General features: G+C 48.2%; 1 protein-coding gene across 1 annotated transcript in view; it reads right to left on the bottom strand.

Annotated features, from left to right (window-relative positions):
* The window catches only part of RIPOR2 (RHO family interacting cell polarization regulator 2), a 98,971-nt gene that overhangs the window by 36,453 nt on the left and 38,242 nt on the right, over nucleotides 1-24,276 (bottom strand). The window contains exons 5-13 of the mRNA XM_049611338.1: nucleotides 24,161-24,184; nucleotides 23,016-23,069; nucleotides 19,457-19,606; nucleotides 15,701-15,764; nucleotides 7,341-7,384; nucleotides 5,454-5,579; nucleotides 5,054-5,202; nucleotides 3,410-3,539; nucleotides 2,629-3,042 (exon numbers count right to left, since the gene is read on the bottom strand). Of these exons, the coding sequence (XP_049467295.1) occupies nucleotides 2,629-3,042; nucleotides 3,410-3,539; nucleotides 5,054-5,202; nucleotides 5,454-5,579; nucleotides 7,341-7,384; nucleotides 15,701-15,764; nucleotides 19,457-19,606; nucleotides 23,016-23,069; nucleotides 24,161-24,184 (1,155 nt within the window). The remainder of the gene's footprint in view (nucleotides 1-2,628; nucleotides 3,043-3,409; nucleotides 3,540-5,053; nucleotides 5,203-5,453; nucleotides 5,580-7,340; nucleotides 7,385-15,700; nucleotides 15,765-19,456; nucleotides 19,607-23,015; nucleotides 23,070-24,160; nucleotides 24,185-24,276) is intronic.

Below are 24,276 nucleotides of genomic sequence, written 5' to 3'. Positions count from 1 at the left end.
GGGGGGGTTGTGTGTGGTTGTGTGTGTGTGTGGTTGTGTTGTGTGGCAAGAGAAAACAAAGCTCTTAGAAAGGACTTCTGGTGTTGAATCTAGGTGAAAGTTCATTAGACTATTCTTGGGTTTAACATTTTCAAAAGAAAAGGTTGGGGGAGGGGAGACAAGCGAGCCTGTTTCCTAAAACGCAGGATCTCACAATATTTGGCAGCTGTACTTATGAATAATGCTACCAATTTTGGGGGGGAGGCATTTATCTTAAAAGACTTTACAACATTCATGCTATTTCACTCAAAAGACGGGATGCTTTGTTCTGCTTCAATTCTCATAGATTATTTTAAAAGAATCTCTACCCACAAATCCAAGCCCTTGAAAATGTTCTATTAATTTGGTAACCATGCCACAAATAACTGAGGCCAGAAATACACTGGCATAGCTTCTGTAAAAACGGGAGACTAATAAACTTGAACATCTCCCGCGATTGCACAGCCAGAGCTGTGTCTAGAAACAGCGAGTCCTCTTGTCGAGCCCACCCGGGCTGGGTCAAGTACACTCTGTGATCCATGAAGCAGAGCTCAGAAGGGGGAGAGGTTCCAAATATCCAGGTAACCAAGATAATTACTTTATGCGGGCATTAAAATGATTTCTAAGTCAGTTTTCCCTACGTTGTGGTCCGTGCAGGGTCTCGGTACCAAATGCTGCTCCGTGGAAAAAGTTTTCTGGGTATTTGAGACCAGCTCTTTCAAAATGGATAATTTCTCCTGGGTTCTGGATTTGATATTCTAGGTAAATGGTAAGTACCACGCTCATGCCTAATTCCATATAAAGCAAGGAATTACCATCATAGTTCTGGGAAACAAAACGTTCCAGCCAGTGAAATGGCAGCGGACGGAAAGGGAGCCCCTGTCCTCTCCAGCCGTGTCTCTGGTCCCCTCGCTGCTGGGCTGGGGCCGCCAGATCCCAGCACGTGCAGTCAGTTCAACCCAAACTTCCTATTCTCATCTGGTTAACCACAGGGTGAGCTGTGTCACTGGGGCACTCCAGGAACCTCTGCAGCTCAGTTTTGCCTCTAAAGAACGTTTTCTTCCGTGAATGGTCCCCGAGCGTGCTGCTCAGGGTCCTGGGGTGCAGGGGCGGGAGTGGGCGGAGTTCTGGGAACCCCCCCAGGAGCCGCGAAGCAGCAGGTGGGCCCCGTGGGCTCTGGGGCTTGTCTCCTTCGGTGTCCTCTGCCCTCTGTCTGCCCCCCCCCCCCCCGCACCTTACCCCTCTAGGAGAGACAAAGGGGGAGCTTCTGGTAGGATTGGAAAAGGGCTACCCCCTGGACTTCCTCCGAGGAGATCCCTCAGGCATCTCACAGAACCCCCGGGGCCCTGGCCGCACTGGGGGACGAGGGAGGCACTGGCTGAGGCAGGGGGTTGCTCCATCAGGATTCTTGCGGAAATTCCGAAGTCCTCACCAGCCGTTTCTCTCGGGCCTCATGTTCCCAAACCCAACGCGCACCTACACGAGTGGCCAAGGTTGAGTTAGACGAAGCCGAGGTGCTCTGCTCAAGGGGACTCCCGGTGTGCCAAGGGGAGCCTATAAACGGGCACACGACAGTACGAGCGCGTGTGCGATAACTGAGGCGTGACACAACAAGGCAGGACCCCCGCACGGGGATGGCTGCCGCCTGGGGAACAGGGGGTCCCAGAGCTCAGCCCTGGGGGGGCGGAGGCGAGGAGGAGGGAGTGCATTCGAGAAGGAACGTTGTGTGCGCAAATATGGCAGCTCGCGAAGGGTGTGGTGGGGTTGGAGAGCGGTGGGGAGGTCAAGGGGCTCAGGCAGAGGACGAAGAGCGGTCAATGGCAGGCGTGGAAAGCCGGGCTGAGGAAGAGCCGCTCTGAGGCGTCTGCCTTTATCCGAAAGGCTATAGGAAGCCATCAAACTCTTGTTTAAATTATGCTATTAAGATCTCTACCAACTCCCTCCACAACTTAAAGCAGGCGAACATGGATATACACGTGATATCCGTGGTTACGTATACAATTGTATCTGCTATGTCGTTTTTGGGTCCATGTGTTCAGGCACATTTTCCTTACACGATCTTTCCGTTTTCCTCGGAAACTCCACTACTTTAGTCTGGTCCTTGTCACCTGGGATTTGTAATTCAACGAATTAGATGCAATTGTTATGATCATTAACCAGAAAACTTTTTAGTCCTTTCCTTTCTGGACATTCAAAGATGACTCCCCCCCGCCCCCAAGGATGACTTCTATATGTTCGTAAAGAGCAGAATATTCCACGTACACGCGTACGTGTTTGTGTGTGTACGTGTGTCCTCTCTTGTGACCTAACGTCTACCACATACAATGTAGGTCACCTGTTGCATTCCTGGCTACAAATGAAAGAGTTTCTTTTGCTAAGGCAGCAAAAATTAACAAACACTACCATAAACTAAGGCTAAGAACCTCTTTAAATAAAAAAGGCTCTCATAAAATTGGTATGCATCCTTTTGACCTCCTCGAATGCCAGTTTTTGAGGTTACTCAAATGCTAAGTGCATCTGAAAGCCGAAAGGCCTAGAGACTGTTACCGGTGATAAACTAGTTGGACTCGGGAAGGAACGTCTTTGACCGCAAGTGTAATTGTATTTTTAAAAGATGAAGATCTTGTTACCATGGATATCTTTGCCCCAGCGGAGAAAAACCACAGCACAAAAGCGGGGCTCGCCAAAGACAGGGACAACCACCTGGCGGACAGAGGCGCATGCGTGACCCAATTTCCCGCCCCAGGGACAGGACGGCTGTAACCGTCGCCCCGCGAGCGCGACAGAGAAGCGGGAAAAACGGACAGACCACAGCACACGTGCCACCAGCCCCCACGGCAAGCACTTCCCAGCGGGCAGGCCACCCGCACTCACATAAAACTCTAGCCCGGCCTTGGGTCTCAGCCGGAGGGAGGGCAGGTCACTGAGGGAGCGGCTGCAGTGCAGCTTGGCCAAGAAAGTGTCCTGCCAGGCACTCAAGACAGACAGCCGCCGCGGCCTGTCTGCCGGAGGGCGCAGCCACCGCTTGGGAAGTCAAAGCAAGACGCGCAGTTAGCGGAAACATTGATTACCGTGTCTCGTTAGCTTTCGAGCCCGCGTTTCTGATTAGAACTAGGAGGCCGCTGTGGACCCCCTCACTCTAAAAGGCTGAGCTCAGAGAGTCTTCAGAAAAGTCTGCGTGTTATCAGTGCGATCAGTAAAGGGGGGGTGAGGGGAGAGGAAAGACGGCAGGGGGCGGTCTACCACCGCCGTGTGCAGATGGCCAAGGGCATCTTGGAGCATTATCAGGAGTTACCGAGAACCCCTAATGCCGTGTCAAGCGTTTCACATACTGGGTGCCAGCCCCACCTCGGGTTCAACGCGCCTCCTCCCCAGATCACCGTGAACTTACGAAAAAGGAGTGGTCCTTCAGGGTGGGCGTCTCCGGGGTCCCCTGGCTGTACATGGACATTCTCCTCTGCAGGGCTGCGGCCTTGCTCCCGGCGCCCGAGGACGGGGCCATGTCCTCCACGTCAAAGGGGCTGCAACACAACAGGTCCCCGTGAATGCACGTTTGTTAGGTCGCCTCTAACCCCTGGACTGCAGGCCGAGAAGACACCTCATTATACTAAAGTAAACTCAAAAAAGTGGGAACTGGGCTGGCCGGGCGGGCGATAAACCAAGATAAAACAAAGTGGAGCAGAAGACTGAGTCCAGACCCTTCCAGGGGCCAAGGTTATCATCATGGCATTAAGTGCAATTCACTTATACACCCAGCCATTAGATAAATCTGTTTCTTGGTTAATGTTAGACATGGAAACGTATTAATGCTTGTCCAGTACAAGATGTCAGTCTGTAAAGATTCTTTGAGCTTTATGTTGGCACTACAGGAGAGTAACGTGATTGTTCTAAAGAAAATGAACGTAGACTCCTATTCGTTTCTGTCAACACAGAGCCTGTTGCGTGTGGGACAGTCTGTCCACCGTCACCCTGTTTATCATCATGCCATCTGGTTCATCCGGCAAGACAAACGATCTTGCCTTTGCCACACCGACGACTACAGCTGACGTGGAGGGAGGCCGGGCAAAAGGTGCCCACAGGCGTTCATGGACAAGACAACGGGGTCCTTGCTGCTTCCATACCTCACCCTCTATGTCAGGAAGAGGACCCTGAATATCGGTGCCCCGCACGTCATGCTTGCATGGAAATATACCAGGGGCACAGTGTCAAATGTCGTGGGCAACCAGTGTTTAATGGCTTACGACCTTTCTCATGAGGTGACTTCAGAAAACCACCTTTAAGTTCACTCCTCTGACAAAAGGTATCTCTTGCTCTCTGGCAATTTTCTATTTCAGTAGAGTGTGAAAGATACCGAGAAGTTTCCCAGAGCAGCATACGGCACATGAGATAAAGACGGACAGGCAATGAAGACATTATAGAGAGAATCGGGATTTTTTCCAAGGGTGAAATATCTCCTTTGGACAGTTATTTTTCTTCCAAATTAGCTTAAGAGCTGTATTTATGTTTTTTTTTTAATTTTTTAATGTTTACTTATTTTTCAGAGACAGAGAGAGGCAGAGCACGAGTGGGAGAGGGGCAGAGAGAGAGAGAGGGAGACACAGAATCCCGAAGCAGGCTCCAGGCTCTGAGCTGTCAGCACAGAGCCCGACGCGGGGCTCGAACGCGTGAACCGCGAAATCATGACGTGAGCCACCCAGGCGCCCCAGAGCTATGTTTCTTTATATACATTGAAAGGTTGAGAAGGAGGGAAGGCAGCAGAATAAACAATTTTCAAGCAGGAAGTAGGAGAGGGGCAGACTGGTAAGACAGAGGCTTCTCCAGCTTATGGAGCTGACAATGTGCAAACGTCACCTGCTGAGCCGGCTGAGCAGAGCCTCGGGCCCGCGAGGTTCTGACACAGGTCTCGGTGGGAGCCGAGAGTCTCCTTCTGTGACAAGCCCCCCTGGGGATGCTGATGGTCCCCGTGCCACCCTCTGAACAGCACTGGTCTGCAGCACGTATTTGTGACGTGGCAAAACTGAAAAGGACCACTTACTACCAGCTGATCTCCAGGCTCAGTTTGATGGTGCCAAGGTCATTGATGTCAACCGCCACCACCTGAGGTCGGGCGGCAAACAGCTCTTTGGTCTCGCAGGTCACACTGCCGACCAGGAGGTGAGTGGCGAGCCCTTTGAGTTCCGTGACCTGGTGAGAGAGGGACAGGGACGGCCTTACATCGGGGGGCGGGGGGAGAGGGGTGCCGGACAAAGGCCAGGGATGCTTTCCCCTGTTCTGCTTGGCCCGCTCTGGGCGAGAGCCGCGGTCTTCACGGTGGACTCGGGGTGCAGAGGGGAGTCTGCAAGGCGGAGGGGCCGCGGGCGGAAGTCACGAACAAAGGTCCCCACCGACGGGGTCACCCATCCGTGCACCAGCATATGACAATGACGATACTGAACCTTGATGGAAATGAATCCGACGATCAGGGGCAGGAACACGACCTCCTCTCCATCCCAGCTCTGCTTGCCGTTGGCTTCTATTCTGCCTTTCAGTTTCCACCTCTGTCGGCCGTACTTCATGAAAATCTGGGGAGAAGACACCAAACCTCGGTTCCAGGGGCCTCGCCCGACTTGCCACCCACACTCCGAGATACACGGCAAGGGAATAAATCAGCTGCTGCTCCCCCCTCTTCCATCCTCCTCGCCCACCCCCTTCTTGTGGGTCTTTCCAATTCCCTGGGGTCTGGGCGGAGGGGCAGATGGTGAGTGGGGAAGAGGCTTTTAAGAGGGAGCAAGGTCTGCTCCGCCAGGCAGAGGGGGTGGGGGGCCCTCTTTGTAAAAGGTCAACCCGTGTCTCCTTGTTACCACGGTCACGGTGACCAGATCCTTCTCCTGGGAGAATACAATGCTTCAGTACATTAGCCGTTGACCCCCCACCTCCGTGAGCGGGAGGAGAAACCATCAGCTAAAATCTACTCAGCAGCCAGAAGCACGAAAAAAGACCTCCTCCTCCTCCTGGATGAGGGAGGCAGAACTGGACAAAGATTTTGAAATCCGACAGACCCCAGGGAGAGGGTCTCCACTCTCTTTGCTCAGACAGCTTTACCGTTTAGGGGAAGATACCCTTCCCTCACACCCGCCCCAAGGATGATCATAGAGGGTTTTGGAGAAGACAGTTAGATGATTCAATTAGGGAAGTTCTCTTTTAAAGAGGGGAAAAGAGAAAAGCCTTTTTTACTTTCTGGAGTGTATCTTTATAAACAAAGGTCTAGATACTAGTGTTCTTTCGTCTGTGATATTTACAAGCACTCATGATCCCGGACTGGCTCTTGCATCAGGAGAAAAGGCTGCTTTCAAGTACAACATTGGGACTGGGGAAAATACGAATATGGACCGTATGGCAAATGCCAATGTTAAGTTAGCTGCGTTGAGAGTTGCACGATCCTGATAGGAAAGCATGTTCTTCCATTTTGGGGAAAATAATTATGGGGCAAAAGGTCACTATGCCTGTGCTTTGGTCTAAAACGGTTCAGCAAAATAACGATCATAGTAGTAATAATAAGGCAAATGTGACATTATGTTAAAAATTGGTGTCTGCAAAAATAGATCTACCCTATGACCCAGCAATAGCACTGCTAGGAATTTACCCAAGGGATACAGGAGTACTGATGCATAGGGGCACTTGTACCCCAATGTTTATAGCAGCACTCTCAACAATAGCCAAATTATGGAAAGAGCCTAAATGTCCATCAACTGAAGAATGGATAAAGAAGTTGTGGTTTATATACACAATACAATACTACTTGGCAATGAGAAAGAATGAAATATGGCCTTTTGTAGCAACGTGGATGGAACTGGAGAGTGATATGCTAAGTGAAACAAGTCATACAGAGAAAGACAGATACCATATGTTTTCACTCTTATGTGGATCCTGAGAAACTTAACGGAAACCCATGGGGGAGGGGAAGGGGAAAAAAAAGTTAGAGAGGGAGGGAGCCAAACCATAAGAGACTCTTAAAAACTGAGAACAAACTGAGGGTTGATGGGGGTGGGAGGGAGGGGAGGGTGGGGGATGGGCATGGAGGAGGGCACCTGTTGGGATGAGCACTGGGTGTTGTATGGAAACCAATTTGACAATAAATTTCATATTAAAAAAAAATTGGTGTCTGGATGAAGAGTATGTGGGGGTCTTCACCTCCAAATAAAAGTATGTGGGGGCTTCATTTTTCCCCCAAATAAACAAATGTAAAAGGAAAAAAAAAGGGCAACGTAAGAAACCAAATAATGGCAGCTGACTCCTGTCCCTCAAATCCCCAATTCCAGCACGCAGATGGACACGATACTTACTTCATACTGATCTCCAGGACAGAGGCGAGCAAAACCAGCCAGACCTGTAAGCATGCAACAGAGACATGAGGTGCGGCATAGACTCCCTTTCACAAACCCACACTGGAACGTTAATAAACCAGAAAGCTCATGGAATAGTTTTGAGGGACCACCCGAGGGGATGAGGGGACAGCTGAGAATCCCATCTATCACCGCTGCAGAGAACATTCCTGGCCGGGTTAACCAAAGATGGTGCTTTCTGGGGCAAAGAAGGCTGCTCGACAGGGACTAGGACCCTATGAACCTTTGGCCAATTAGAAGTCCACCCAGCTTCCAGGACTGGAGAATTAGGGTCAGAAAGATACATTCATTTATTTACCCAAAATATTCCCATGCAAATAAACTGCTGTCTTGTTTTTCCTTCTGTTCCAAAGATTGGTGATTTCTGATAAGTGCCTCTCACTTGGGTGAAGATTCCATGGGCTTAGTCTGTCCCCCTTGCCTCTCCCCAGTTCACTCATTCCTGTGTTTTCCTATTCCTATCTACCCAGCATAATGATAATAGAGAGATAATTACGATAAGGACAACTAGACGGCATAATGCACCATCTAGTGTGTTATGAAATCACTTAAAACGGATTATCATCTATACAAAGGCAGTAATTAAGAAAACGAAAACAACCAACCAGATGACAACAACCCACTCTCCCCATGTGGAGAGGGGGCTTCCCTTCGATCATGCCATCAGCACGTCCTCCCCCGGCTGGATCTGCTCAACCTGAGATCCAGCCCCATCTCTGATGTAGCAGCAAGAACAAATCATGTCAGGCCACTGTCGTGGGACATCTCAGGGACCCTGAATTTAATCAGTCTCTTTCTTTCTGTAGATATTCATTGAGACTCCGTGGGGGGGGGGGATCTGTGCATTGGGGTAATGATCTGGAAATTAAGAGAGAGGTCACCGATACCCAGAAAATAGAATAAAATGTGATTAAAGTCCACAGGGATGAAACAGACAAGGACCCGAGGCAGTAAGAGGGGTTAAAGCAGAAGGTGACTTCTGTTTTATTTACCAGAGAGCCTACTCTAGGTATCAACTCCAATTTCATCACCTCTAAAAGGGTGGGGAGGTCACAATCTCCACCTCAGAGAGCTATTTGTAAAGACAGTTGATGGCCTCTGGTCCATACTACGTGCCTAATGCATAGTAATGATTATATATTCAGGAATGGGGTCATACTATTCATTCATTCATTCATTCATTATTTATTTATTTATAGTTTATTTATTTATTTTGAGAGAGAGAGAGAGAGAGAGAGAGAGCGTGAGTGCACAAGCAGGGGAGGGGCAGGCAGAGAGGAGAGACAGAATCCCAAGTAGGCTTTGTGATATCAGTGCAGAGCCCGATGTGGGGCTTGAACTCCTACAAATCGTGAGATCATGACCTGAGCCAAAACCAGGAGTTGGAAGGTCACCCGACTGAGCCACCCAGGCGCCCCAGGTCATACTATCTATTGAGCATGTGCCATACATGGTTCATTTAAAAGATGTTATCTATATGAAAAGGTAGCAAATTGATGCACATCAGACGGGGGGACAGCAATGGAGAGATAGTAAAAGGAGATGTTTTTCTATATTTTGAATTTTTGTAAGAATGTGTTACTTAGGTGTAATTCAACAAGAAACTCTATCTCATTTAACGCAGGCTAGTTTCTTGGAGGAAGGTAGTATTTGAACAACAGAATTTCACCACAGGCAAATGAGGGCATGGGTAAGCGGGCACTTCCGGGCAAAGGGAGTGGCCTGTATTCACGCATCAATATTTCCGGAACGCTTACTGCGTGTCAAGCACAAATATAGTCGTGGGGAGGGAGAGACGCACATCACATGTGCACAATGAATGTAGGGACTAAACTCATCAATAGGGGCTTATCAGTAATCCTGGCTCTTCTTCCATGCCAACCACAAAGCAAAGTCTCTTACCCTAATAGGGACCCGAAGACACAGGTGTTTTTTTTTTTGTTTTTTTTTTTTTTTTTTTTTTTTAACATTTTTTATTTATTTATTTTTGGGACAGAGAGAGACCGAGCATGAACGGGGGAGGGGCAGAGAGAGAGGGAGACACAGAATCGGAAACAGGCTCCAGGCTCCGAGCCGTCGGCCCGGAGCCCGACGCGGGGCTCGAACTCACGGACCGCGAGATCGTGACCTGGCTGAAGCCGGACGCTTAACCGACTGCGCCACCCAGGCGCCCCCCGAAGACACAGTTTTAATGAAGGAATGAAACAAATTTAATAAGAATGGGCAATTTTATTTTCTCATTTTCTAATGAAAAGCACCAATATAATTTTATGAAAAAAACCCTCCAGTCCAGAATTCACTACAAATGCTTACACACAATGGAATACTACAGAGCCATAAAAAAAGGACGAGATCTTGCCATTTGTGACAACATGGATGGACCTGGAGGGCATGAGGCTAAGTGAAATCGGTCAGGCTGAGGAAGACAAATACCGTATGATTCCATTTATATGTGGAATCTAAAAACAAAACCAACAAAATAAACGAGAAGCAGAAGCAGACCCATAACTACAGAGAACAAACTGATGGGTTCCAGAGGGGAGGCAGGTGGGGGGATGGGCCAAGTGGGTGAAGGGGAGAGTGGGAGGTACAAGCTTCCAGTTATGGAATAAGTCATGGGGATATAAAGCACAGCGTAGGGAATATAGTCAATGGTATTGTAACAGTGCTGTATAGGGAAGAACGGTACCTACAGTCACGGTGGACACAGCAGAACATATAAACCTGTGGAATCACTACGTTGCACACCTGAAACTAATATAATATTGAGTGTCAACTATACTTCAATTAAAAAAAATTCAGTACAAATGTTTAGCTATCTTTAACAAGCTATTATTAATTATTATGTATGAATTATGTTACAATAATTAATATAAATATTAAAAATAATGGTCTCTGGTAAGGTGGGATTAAGAGGAAAATTAAACGTTTGGCATTCAGTAGTGATTTTTATTGGATTTTTTTTTCAAATATCATGTGTTTATAAGAAAAAAGACATAAAAAAGATCACGTATGTTGGTTGGCGGGCAGCATATATGCGGAGAACAGGCTGTCTGGATATTCATGACAATTTTTACAAAGGTTAGCACTAGATAGAGGGATGACATTATGACTTAAAAATTTTGGGTATATTTGCCAATGTTAAAAAAAAATTAGAAGGTACCATTTAAAAAATTTAAAACTGATTCGAGAACAATCCTGCTCTTTTCGTAGAGGCAGCCGGAGAGGAGATAATTTTGAATGGCTGGTATGAGAGCGGCCCTGGGACTCGCAGCTGCCTTCGCACACAGGGCGTCCATACGGCCAACGGACCCCTTGGTGGCCCAGTCTCCTCCAGCTGCTGTTTACGACCTTTGAGTTCCTAATTGATTTTATGTGAGGGTAAGTATGGTTTTACCCGTGTAAAGATGACCGCGATGGTATCACACAGTGGATCTTGCCTTCTTTGAATGGCCCCGTTAAGCTGTGAGACTGGAATGAATGACCGCCTCTCCCGGGTGCAAGAGGCACGGCCACAGTTAAGAGGATAGGGAAGGTCCATTTAGGCTTAAAAAAAGCACCCGCTGTTACCACTGTCTGTCAGTAGATGGCAGCAACTCACCACCTCCTTCTGCCTCCTTCCCCACCGAGCCAGGCCACTTAGGACTTTGCCAATAACTAGAACATTACAAGCCACTTTAAAAGATTTACTGAAATAAGAGCAGAATTTAAAAAGTCAATTTTCCCTAGTCAGTTTCTGGAGGATTTTTTTTTTTTTTTTTTTTTAATACTTCGGGGAAAAAAGCACAATTGACTGGTTTTTACAAATCAGGATAGGGCAGATGTGCTGATTCTAAGAAAATCCAAAGTGCCCTTTAAAACCTGTGCAAATTAGTGCAGGTTTCATCCGCTGCAGGCTTACCTGTGCAAATACACCAGAAGCCTGGTTAAAAAACAAAAACCCCAAAACTGACAAGGTATGTAAAGGGAAAAATCCTTCGAAGGTTTTTTTTTCCCCTTTTCAAAATTACCGGGAATTTCATATCTGAAGAACTTGTCTAATGGGAGAAAGGTACTTGGTACTGATGTTTTTGAGCTTATGAGCCCATGTTATTAAAGCAAAATTTCTTGAAATCGCTTGTGGCGCTATCACACTGAGACCCTGATTACAACCATAATGTAGCCAATTGGCAACAGGCAGGCAAAAACCAGGTCCCGCCCTCTGCTCCCGTAAGCCAATCACCGTACTGGCTGCAGAATTAAAACCAACAGCAGGCCAATTGTAGTTACAGCCTGAGGTCTCTGAGGCCCGGCTGGGGGCTTGCTGGGATTTTCACAGTTGGGGAAATCTTTATGCTTTCTCAGTGGTTTTGTGATTACCGTTGCACGGTCTAGAAAGCTTTCATTTCGGCCTCTCTAAGGACCACCGGGGGCTAGCATCCAGGGATGGGTGGGGGTAGGGGACTTTTATTTCTATGGTGCATCCTCCGCTACCTTTGGCTGTTTTACTGTAAAACCTACTACGGATTGAACGGGCTTCTGCACCCCATTTGGAAGGCCCAGACACTAGACTAGGCAGCCGCTCACCTTTCCTTCCTTTGCTCAGAGACTTATCTGCCAGAACAATGCTCCCCACGTTTTCTAGTTCTATGATGATCTTCCGCTCCAGAGATAAAAAAGATCACACGTGTTGACGCATATACACAGGGAAAAGGGTGGCCGGGTATTCATGACACTGTGAACAAAGTTTAGCACCTGGTGGAGTAGTTACGAAGCTAAGGAAGTCACACTTTCTACTCCGAGGCGAAGAGCCAAGCAGCTGGCCAGCCAGGAGCTCTGCTACAGGCCTTCCTGATTTATTGACCAGGTATAAATAATGCAGATTTACTAGCTCACAGGGAGTTCTCCCCTCTGCTGAGGCCTGACCCGCCCTGCAAGCTGGACGGGCAGGTGTAGGCGTGGGGACACACACCCCCTGGAGGGTCACTGGAACAATCGCTGCGGGAGCTACTGTTCCCCAAGAGCCCACGTCTTTTCGTCACCGTCCTGGTTAACAAGACGCTCCCTCTTCAACCTGACATTCAAGGTGCTTTAAGATCCAGTGCCAACGCACGTCCGTAACTCTTCTTCCGGGAAGCGGCTCAGCCCTGCCGGCCCACCTGTCATTTTCCACATGCTTTTCCCTCTTTGGTGAACGCCATTGCCTTGCTGTTCACGTGCCCAGAGCAGTCCCTCTCATTCGTGTTCAGAGGTGACACTGGGGAGCCTTCCTCCTTCCTCCCTGCTTCCGTCCCCCAAGACAGGTGAGTGGCACCCTTCTCCCCCCGCCTTCCCAGGCTTCTGAGATAATCCAGCCTCCCCACTGGTCCAGCAGGTGATTCGTTCCACTGAATGAGAACACGCTGGCTCATACCTCTGGCTCACACCTCCCTCTTCTCCAGTGGATGTGTGGAACTCACACCTGGGGCCACGCATCGGGAGGAAGTGTAGGGCGTGGCCAAAAGCAGGGGCTCCCTAAGTGTTTGATCAGTTGTTTTTATCATCGATCCAGCCACACCCCCACTGCCACACACACACACACACACACACACCCAAAATGGTTGTTTTCTTCACGTTGGGTGGGGCAAAAAGGGAAGTGTGGAAGGGTGTGGCAGGAGGAAGTCGGGTTACCAGGTCTGAAAATATTATGAAATATCCTCAGTTTATGTCAATATGTTTGTTGGGGTAGTTATGTTTTACCAGAAGGAATAACAGATAAGAAAGTAGCTGATGGTAAAGACATAAGACTTCTCGGCAGTGTGAGGACGCTTCCCTTTATCAAAAGAAAGGAAGATTTCCGTGCCGGTGTTACCCTTGAAAGGCTTCCTAGTTGTAGTTTCTGAGTTTTCATGTCAGATTAGGGAAGTGAAAGGCCATGCTCTGAGCCACAGTTTATAGCATCTGCTTTGCTCTCTTAAACTGCAGTCCTCCTCATATGGGACTGAGCATGGGACTGGGAGAGGCCTGGAATTCAGTGTCAAGTTTGACTCCAACTTAGCGAGTACTAGGACAAGTCACTGAATGCCCACTTCCTGCCAATAAAATGGGGGGAGTTATCACCTCACCAATGATGGGTGCCCTGGAGAGCCGTGAGCACCAGAAATAGGGGAAACCTGGGACCCCCAGTAGGAACAGCGGGAAGATGTGCTGCCCGAGTTTCTCTCAGCGAGAGACAGACTAGTCTGCACAGATGGTGACCGAGCATCGAGGGAAAGGAGAGGGAAGTGCTTGCTGCTAAACACTGATTCAGGGCAACTGTCTTCCAGAATCAGGTTGCTGCTGAAACCATCCTGAGAATCTTAAAAAATCTTGCCAACCCCCGCCCCCCCCCCCCCCCCACCGACTTGCTGGGTCTGGGGCAGGGCCTGAGCGGTTTTGGAACCTCTGACTCTCATGAGGAGCCAACATGAAGACAAGAAACGGAAAACTGAAAGGGCACGGATGCCCCACCTCGGTGGTACCGCCGGTGTTGAGATTTAACACCAAATCCCAAACCAGTTCACTCTCAGGCCTGCCCAAGAGAAGAATGCAGCCATTGCAGACACTGAAGGTCAAGGTCACTGTTACTCCAGCAATAAACATGCAGAGCGGCTCTCGTGCTGTCACGGGGGGCCTGGTGTTGGACACAAACAGTGCCCTGCAGACTTAAATGACAGATTCCAAAACGAAAGTCTCCTGTTGAACACTTGAAAAAGTACCCCTTCTCTACTCCCTTCACTGCAAAAAGTAGGCAAGAGGGTGATTAAGTTCCCATTAGCAACAAGCCAGGGATCAGGCTGCCGACGAAACCCAAGGACCGGAACCGCCTGCGCCCAGCCCTCGAGGCTGCAGTCAATGGGCCCAAACTCAAGACTCAACAGATTTGCCGCTGCTGATCTGAGAGCCCTGCCGGCGAGGCCCGGGCGATGCTCCGTCTGCTACAGCGGGCACGCCTTGTTTGTTCTGAAGATGCCGCGCTACAAATATAACCCCATCATGCTTCTAGGTTGGAACTTTCCAGAGCAAACACCACAGACGCACTGGGAAAAAGAGGAAAACGCAGAGACCTCTGTGGGTTTAACACTAGAGATGAATAAAAGGAAGTAACCGGTGGGTAGTTTACAGAAAACATGAGTGCAAAGGAGTAACTGAAATGACCCCACAGAGAAGCCAGAAGACAAATCGAGGTGTGGGATACTCTATACAACGGTTTCTATGCCAAGTCGACGGTAGGAAGAAAATGGGAAGGGTCTGTGTTAGGTGATAGCAAGCCTAAGAGAGACACCGAATGACCACTTACGATGCCTGGACCTCATGTGGATCCCGATGGCAACATACCAACCATACAAAGCATTTTTGAGACAACTGGGAAACTTGGATCAGGGAACAGATTAATAACAAAGGCATGTTCGTTTCATTAGACATGATAATACTAGGCATTGTGGTTATGGGAGAAGATGTCCCTATTCTTTTTTTAAAAAATTTTTTTTACGTTTTTATTTATTTTTGAGAGACAGAGAGAGACAGAGCATGAGTGGGGGAGGAGCAGAGAGAGAGGGAGACACAGAATCGGAAGCAGGCTCCAGGCGCTGAGCTGCCGGCACAGAGCCCAACATGGGGCTCGAACTCACGGACCATGAGATCATGACCTGAGCTCAAGTCGGATGCTTAACCGACCGAGCCACCAAGGCACCCCAAGATGTCCCTATTCTTTAAGGGATGCATATTGAAATATATACAGGCAGACTCATATCTGGGCTATACATCATCAAAGGAAAAAACCAAATGAAGCAAATGTGGCAAAATCTTACTAATTATTAAATCTAGGTGATATGGGGCTCGCTGTAAATTCTCTTCACTTTTGTGTATGTCTGAGATTCTGCCATAATAAAGATTCAAGGATGCAGGCAAGTCTTAGGACCAGAAGGTTCTGGAACATCAATACATTAACATAAATGGGGAGGGGTAAAGGTGGCGGCACAGTGCCTTTGCAAGAAAAATAAAAATAGTGTGAGCTCTGTCTGTGGAGATGGCTCCTGACTCTCTGTGGGGGAAAAATACCTTTCATCTTTTTTTTTTAGTTTATTTATTTATTTTGAGAGAGAGAGAGAGAGAGAGACAGACAGACAGAGCGTGACCAGGGGAGGGGCAGAGAGAGAGGGAGACACAGAATCCCAAGCAATCTCTGCTATCAGCACTGAGCCTGACACGGGACTCGAACCCATGAACCGTGAGATCATGACCTGAGTTGAGATCAAGAGTCAGACACGTAACTGACTGAGCCCCCCAGGCGCCCCGAGTACCTTTCATCTTGATGGAGAACTCCCCCAGCAGATTCTCCAGCTCTGCTTCAATGGCACACATGTTCTGTGGACAGTACAAAAGAGTGGCATCAGACCTAGGCTTCTCTCCCACAACAGCTCAAGCCGCACGACGTTCTCTCGGCTGCAAACAAGTAACTAGTGCTTGGATTCCAGGAGACTCCTGGGGTCTCCAGCACTGCCGGAGAAGCCTGCTCGACAAAATGGTGCACGGGAAATTCAGAGCCCAGAACAAGTTCAATTATTTCCATGCGCAACAACGAGGACTGGGATGCTAGATAAGCAGGAAAGCAGTCTTCTCCTAAATGGAGAAGATCAAGGCCGTTACGTTGCTGACTCCGGGACCTACTGCAACAGAAGCCTTGCTGTGTTGCCTTCAGATGGCACATCAGTTATGTCATCAAATTATGCCATGGACAGACAAATCTAGAACATGACATGCTGGAAGAACTGGCCGGGATTCTATGTAAGGTCAATGTTGGGGGGTGGGGGGAAGAAGTTCTAGACAAAAGAGGCTAAAGAGACATAACAACCAGATGCGACCTGTTGACTTTCATTGCATCCTGATTTGAAGGACAATAAACTAAGACAGAAAAGACATTACTGGACCAAATAGGGGACGTCTGGAAATGCACAGGCTCTTTGATAACTCTGTTGAGTGGATTAATTTTCTTACTTGTGACAATGCTGTGTGTTTGTGCAAGGGATACACAGATTACACGGGTTGCCATTATGGGATCGGCGCTGAAATACTTACTGTAAAGTGTCATAATGTCTACTACTGACTGTCAAATGACTCAACAAGAAAAAAAAAAAGAAAAGAAAAAGAAAAAATTGGGCCTATGTGAGAGAAGGAAAGCAAACGGGGCAAACTGTTACCAACTGGTCAACCTCCGTAAAGGTAGATGGTGTTTATTACGCTAGTCTTGACTGTTCTGTCGATTGGGAATTTTTCTTAATGAAAAGGGGGGGGGGGCAAAAATAGCACTGTGCTCTATGAGTGACGCGGGGCTCATGAGGTGCCCGGAAGTGATTCCTGGGTGTGACGAGAGTCCTCTGCTGACTCTGGAGTTGAGGGGACACTGAAGGCAGAAGAAGGGACACTATCTCAGCATGTGGTTAGACCCGTCATTGCCCCCACCCTGCCTCCTCAGTATCTGATGACCCAAACAGAGCCACTGGAGATCAGAAAAGGAAAAGCACCCTGGCGGGGGGGCTCTCCCCACGGGGCCCCTCTGCAGGTCGACCAGCTTAAGCTCCGGAGACCACCTCGGCTGCAGGAAGCAGCGGTGCCCATGCCCGCCCCCTCCCCCAGGCGGGGGCACCTGCAGGCTTCCCCCTCAGCAGTCAGCCTCCACGATGGGAGGGAGGGTGGGGGTGGGGAGGGCCAGCCCAGGGTGCTGACAGGGATGGCTCCCTTTACATTTTGTTTGCTGAAGACTTCAGGACTGATCTGTAAGGCTACTGCTTCTCCTACTTGTTCCTTTGTTCTGCCCCAAAAGATCACTCTTCTGAACTGGTGCCTGAATGGGACGCAAAGAGAATTGCATTGTCTTTCCCCTTGTAAGCTCTTAGTGCCTGAAACAGCTTCGCAAACCTGGGGGAAACTTCCTGAAGTCTGAGCTCTGTGCTGCTCGAAAGCTTTGAAAGCAAACCCTCGGTATTATAAACCTCTTTTCTTAGAGCATCATGCGTTTCTGTGAAAGAACACGTTACACTCTCCAAAAAGGCCAGTGATGTTATCATGCAAGCCAGGATTGGCACCAGTGTCCTCAAAAAAACCTTGGGGCCAGCTAGTCTAGCGGCTGAAGACCTCTGTGGACAGGATTTGCTTCCATCTCGCCCGTGCAGCGACTGATGAACATGGCTGCACCTGCGGAAGCATCCAGAGCCTTCTTGCCCTAAACATTCTTTGCTATCAAATCCTGGCTTTGCAGTTCTGGGAAGACACAAACCCACCTGATGTCAAGTGAGGTAGGGCCCTGCAGAAATCCGACACTTTCTTCTCTAAGGCAGAAGTCCCTCTTGCTGAAATTGTAATCTACATCTTTGAATTTGCGAGCAGACTGTGATGCCATGTTTTGGCACTTGACCAAGGGCAGGTGTTTCCAAAACGGCTAGCAAATGTTCCAGGACAGGAAGCTCCTGCCGGTCCGTTATCTGCTTGTGGACTCTGAACGACCTCTATAACTGCTCTTTTGATGTCATGAATATGGAGAAAGGTGGTCTCATGAACCAGGGCTGGGCTACTCCTAAGCCAGAGATCCTCAACCCCTGGGTTCACCAACTTGGACGAGGAAAAGAAACCCTCCGCTGTTTCCCAACCTCTAATTGAAACTTATCGTGTTGAAGTGTCACAAATGTAGAAAGGAAGCCCCAGCAGTATGACCAGTACCTGTGACTCTGACACGGACAGAAATCACAGGCATGTTCCTGGTCACATCATTTGTTCTAGGTACCTTGAAAAATCATTTATACTTTTTGCTGCTTTAAAATCTTATAACTTCAAACGAGTAGAGACACTGCTAGATCTTATAACTTAACGTTGATGTGCTAATAAAGCGGCAGAACCAAAGCATAGCATGATAATCAAAATATTTTGCTTTTTAAGGTATTTTGACAACTGGACGGCTAATATTGAAATATCTGTTTCAGGATAATTGGTTTCTTTTGAATTCCTGGATTCTTTGTATTTTATTTCATGCATTTAAAAAGCGTTGTTCTGAAAGGGGAACATGGGTAAAGAAGCCCATTTCAGACCACGGAAAGGGACTAACAGTTCCGACCAGAGGCACAGCTTGAATGGCCATACAAAGTGACCCGTGAGGTCCCTCCCGCCGCAGGGCTGTGACAGACGCTCCGCTCTGGGAACTGTCCAGCAGACCCTCATGGGGCTGATGACTTCATTCATGGAATTCGATCGGTGAGCAGACTCACGGGCTAGTGAGACAAGCTGCTTTAATAATTCAGCTTTCATCAAAGACACTTGGTATCAGGTGACCCCAGGAGCACTGAAGATCTCCCTGTGTCATATGTTTGAGCCTCAGAGACAGAAGCCAGGAGAGCACACTTCTGCTCAGGGTTCTTTATCTTGCCTCCTTTAAGATAGAAGGGAACTTCCTTACAATAAAATAATCCTGGGCAGGAGGCTTAGCGATACCCAACATCCAGGGAAGCCTTCTTACCCACCGGGTCTGTTCGACTTCCAGGAATAAAGCCAGATTCGACCACACGCTAGAAAATTTGGAAGCGCACTTAAATGTCAAAAACCAGGGCATCGCGGCTGACTTGAGCATTCACTGAAATTTCCGACAAGCGTTTGCAGCCTACGTGTGCAAAGAGTACAAGGCAGCACGAGCACACAAGAGCAAATGGCTTCGTAGAATCTACAGTCTTAGGGTTTTACAAGCTTGTGAGCAAGCATGTTCCAAGGCACTAGGAAACGGGTGTCTGACAGGCGATGTTCAGGGACTGAGAAAAGCCAATAAAGGCTGCGGGGTCTAATGAAGACTCTGAACAAAAATACAACTGGGCAAACTACCCAGCAGTCATCTTAAATAATTCCACGGACAGCCTCAAACCAACGCGAGAGAGGCCAACAGTAAAACATCTCCCTGAAGAGTAGCATGGGGCCAGAGGCTGCCGCTCCCCTTGTTGCTGGCGGTGACCAGCGATTCTGACAATCCCGGGGTGGGGGGCCTGGGGGGGACTTAAGCCACTGAGAAGACCTGCGCGTACCTCCGTGTACTCCCTGTAGCTGCGACTGATCTCGGACAGACTCTCCCGGGCAGCTCTACTGGCCGGGGAGGCTGCGAAGGCTTGCTTCATTTTGCTGGCACCGTCTTGGAGGCGTCTTTGGATACAGTAAGCTTCGTAGAGTTCGTCCACCTGTCAGAATCACAAGAGGGCACACAAGGGATGTAAACATTTCATCTCACTTGGAAGAAGTTACATAGGCCATGGCTACGTGCTTAAGGTATTTACGTTTCCGACCTCAACAAGGGGACTCTTGGCAGAAGCGTCATCCTTTCAGACAGAGACCAATCGTTTTTGTTTTAGCCACTGGGATCCATTTTCCATTTTGAAGCAGATTTTAATCTGAGCTGTCTTTTCAAATGGCACAAAATGGAAATGAGCTGAACACCGGTGGCTGTGTGAGATGCGTACTGGATAACGAAGGCAGGAGTCTTCTTCATAAGCAAAAAAACGCTGGAAGCGTTTATACGAGGCTATTATCACTTTATTTTAAGAGGACTGTCACAAGGTGATATCCACACATGTAAATTTATCAATTAAAAAAAAAAGAAATTGAGGGGTGCCTGGGTGGCTCAGTCGCTTAAGCGTCCGACTTCGGCTCAGGTCATGATCTCGCGGTCCTTGGGTTCGAGCCCCGCGTCGCGCTCTGTGCTGACAGCTCAGAACCTGGAGCCTGCTTCCGATTCTGCGTCTCCCTCTCTCTCTGACCCTCCCCCACTCATGCTCTATCTCTCTCTGTCTCTCGAAAATAAATAAACATTAAAAAAAATTTAAAAAAATTGAGCCAAGATTTTACAAAAATCATTTCCAATAAAGAGCCTCACAATAGACGTGAGCATTTTCCTCCTACACCTCTACACCTATGCCTCTAGATGATAATAAACCTTCTGCAAATGACTATCAACCATACTCATTCTATAAGCCTGATAATCACTTAATGCCTCTAAGGCAGTGATGTTCAATCAACCCAAGGCTGTTTTGACACCCAGGGGACATTTGGCAAAAGCTGGGGCCGTTTTTTTCCCCATGGCACAGCTGAGAGGTGCTACTGCTATCTGGTAGGTATAGAGGCCATGGATACTCAACATCCTGAGCAGGAGAGGGCAGCCCCCACAGCACAGGCCATCTCCAAACGTGCCTACACCGAGAGAACCTTGTTATTGCCGGTCACGTGTAGGTGCACAGGCTTGGACTGTCCTCCATTATCCACACGCTACCCAGTTAACTACAACGGCTTGCAGGCAGATTAAAAGGACACTAGCACCAGGAGTGAGCAGAAGCAAAGGAAATCCATGAGACCAGGAAGCCTGCCTCGGACAACTTGTTTTCCTTTCTGTACGAACTTCACTGCCTCAAAAAGCTACAGAGCCAGAAGACGGTCGAGGTAAATGTCATGGGTTTTGGAGCTGAAGATTCCTCTTTGGTTCTGAAGGCGAGTTTTGGGGCGCTCGCTAAAAAGCATCAGTAGGACCCGCCAGTGGCGTGGTTTTCCCCAGTTGCGGTCTCTACATTAGACGTCATCACACTCAGCTTAGAAGATGAACGTTAAGAGATTGCAAATTATTCTCTGGTTACAGGATTCTCTGTCGCTCTTCAACAGTTCACTGCACTCTGCTGAGAGCAATTGCCAGACTCCGGGAAGCAGCCTTTCATCTTTGGGGCCAATGGATTCGTGCCTGATTAAGGGGGAGACCTAAGACTCAGGGGTGGTGATGTGCCGATAAAATCGTTGGGCTGGTGACCGGCACAGAAGGTGGTTCCCATACTTAAAAGTTAAACTCAGCCTTACTTGGTGAGCTCATTACCATGCTGATGGCCAGGCCCCACTCTGAGATGCTGATTCAGGAGGTTAGGGCTGGGCTGGGCATCTGAAGTTTTAAATAAACGCTGCAGATCGTTCTGACGCGGGAGGTCCCCACGAAACTCTTAGAAACGCAAGAGCTGATACCTCTTCCAGCGCAGGTCAGGCGGTTGTACCCAGGTAATCCCCTGGAAGCCTGCGCCTTCAACCTTTCCCCCCACTGTGGCCGGGTTTGCCAAAAACTCCGAGTCTGTAATCCCGTCTACAAGGAAGCTGCTGTCGGGGTGCTGGTTTAGCCCTGACGATGTAGTCCACAAAATACTTTGCATTTACAGATAAGTTAATTCTTCGTTTTCATTTCAATATCAACCTATCCTAGCCAAATGGAGTTCACCTTTAGGATAAAGGGTTACCACGTACTCACCTGAGCGGAAACGGGCCCGTCTGTAGGCAAGCATCTGTCTCGACTCTAAGTCAGCAGCGGCTCTCATCAAATAAACGGACTGACTCACTCGGTTGACTATAATTTGTGAGGCATGCTGTATATAGGTGTTGCAAACAGACCGCTACCAACCTTTAACAGCCGCCGGGATTGTTGTGTTTAACAACGATGGGTACAAGATGGATAAATTCACTCCTACCTAATGCAGGGTTGTGCCTTCTTGCTGGGTTTCAATCTGCCAACACTTGCCGGCCACACGGATACCTTCTGATGGATGTCATTGTTTTATTTATTAACAGAAATTGGAGCGGTTTCAGATTTGCGGAGGGAAAAGGGATTTGTCAGAGTGGGAACGCACAAAGGCAGTTATAGATACACGTGCTTACGTGCGCATAAATCATCACAGAATTTTAAAATGAAGGAACTCTTAGGGTCATTTAGATCGAACACGTGCACCTCCCAGCCCCATTTCACAGAGTGGAACACTCAGGTCCACGTAGGTGACAGAGGCCAGAGAGTACACGCCTGGAGTCCAGGGCTTCTGACTCCTAGCACAGAGATCGGCTGAAGCGTCCAGTCTCCGTGCTTGGAAGAGAGGCTGCCGCGCGGGGATGCAGACAGGAATAGCCACTGGTGTGATTTAGCGGCTCCCAAAGGGAAATATTTCCAGGCTGTCCCGGTAACTCTCTTAAGTGCTCAGAACAAGGGGTGACAAAGTCCCACCCCACACAAGGCTGGCTGGACCATCAGTGAAGTATCTGTAGGGTTCAGGGCTGGGTGTCAGGGAGCCTGGCAAAATGGCCCCCATCTATGCGGGCGACGAAGATGAAGAGGTCATGCGAGGAAGGGCAGAAGGAACTGGGCGCTCGACAGAGTTAGAGAGGTACATGGAAGCGTCCGTAAGTACTTCTACGGCCTTCACGAAGAAGTTTCCGGGGTACCGAGTTGTATGCGTGCCCAGAGGTCAAGTTACGCAAGCGTGAAGTTTCTCCTAGGTCCGTTTGGTTCACTCTTTACCAAGACCACGTGGAGACTAAAAGCCCAGCAGGAGGCACTGTGGGTGCCTCACGGGAAGCACTTAATGTCTGTTGAACTGAGTAGGGTCGGTACTATGCCGGACTGTCAGGCTCCTAAGTCTTGTTTGTCTCCATCTTTACTGCCTGTTGGAAGACTTAACTGCTAGGAGTCAATTAGGTAAGAAATTGTCCACGGACTAGACGCCACGCTTAGGCCCAAGGCGTAGTGATTAGTGACTGAGAACGGAAACACAGAAGCAAGACAACAGGAACTTCCATTACCTTACTGATGTGAAACTCCAGGCGTCTCATGTATCTTTCAATTGTTTTAATTTGCTGGAAATAAAAGAAGAAGTTTGAAAAAAAATGCAGCCATTTACAGTTTAACCCATCTAGACTGGCAGGAATATCTTCTCCCCGCTCTCCTACTCAGAAGTACCAGAAAATGCGAACCCTCCCCCCTTTCTTCCCATCTTGGCTATTTCAGAGACTCTCTATGAACAATTCGGGAAGTATTTTCTGAAACATGGAATAAATATTCCGACAGATGAACTCGAGCTGGTTATTGGAATCGTTGTGTGGAACATCGAGGGAAGCCAATCAAATGGAACTCACTGGGTCTCTGGCAGGACGGTATCATGTTGGGCTAGACCTCAATCCCTCCATTCTATCACCTCTAAGATGAACTCACCCCCCTGCCTTTTAGTGTCTCTGAAACGGGGGTGCATTTTACAATCCCTACTGCCGGTGCACACTCACAGATAATCACAGTGGTTCTATGTGTCATCCCTTTGTTTGAGTTATAAATACTGTTATTACACGCATTCAATTTAATTACCCTTTAAAATGTCTTCAAAAAAACCATCATACCATGATTCAGCATTAAAACTTTCTCTGCATCTACAGAAAGGCATGGGAAGGGGACAGCAGCATATTGAAAGAAACAAAAACAAAATCTACAACGAAAAGAAAGCTCGAAGGGCTTTGTCCTGAGGCATACAATACAAATTTTAAGTGAAAAGAAAAAAAATGGTGCCAGGATTTAACTGGAATCACTTTTTTCCCTCTTAGGCGCATATAAAATACCAGTGTATTTTCCAATCAAGGACGTCTTTGGCTTGATGAAACAGTATAGTCCATATTTAGAAGGGGCACAGGTAAGGTGCTTAAATACCCGGGAAGTCCTAAAACTCATCAGCACACCGAGAACCCTCCAACCAGGTGGCACTTTTATGGAAGTGACCTTAAAGACGGCATTGGAGCTACATGATGGTACCCCCTCATTAGAGAAAAGCATGACTTTTTCTAGGCTTAGAAAAATCCTCAGTTCTCTGAGGTCTTGTTATGCCTAAGAGGACATCACTGACCTCTATTCAAAGATTCAGTGCTTATTTTCCAGCAACTCTCGGCACAGAATGATAACTTACCTTGTCTAGGTCATACAGGACACCCTAAAATAAAAAAAAAAAAGGAGTGTTGGGATTAAAAGTTATTCTCCTCAAAATTGTTACTGATATGAACAGAGGGGTTTAGTCTGCATTTC

The sequence above is a fragment of the Panthera uncia genome (assembly GCF_023721935.1).
Source record: "Panthera uncia isolate 11264 chromosome B2 unlocalized genomic scaffold, Puncia_PCG_1.0 HiC_scaffold_25, whole genome shotgun sequence".
Taxonomy (NCBI): domain Eukaryota; kingdom Metazoa; phylum Chordata; class Mammalia; order Carnivora; family Felidae; genus Panthera; species Panthera uncia.
The sequence above is the reverse complement of the archived record's forward strand: the minus strand, read 5'-3'. Positions and strand labels throughout refer to the sequence as shown.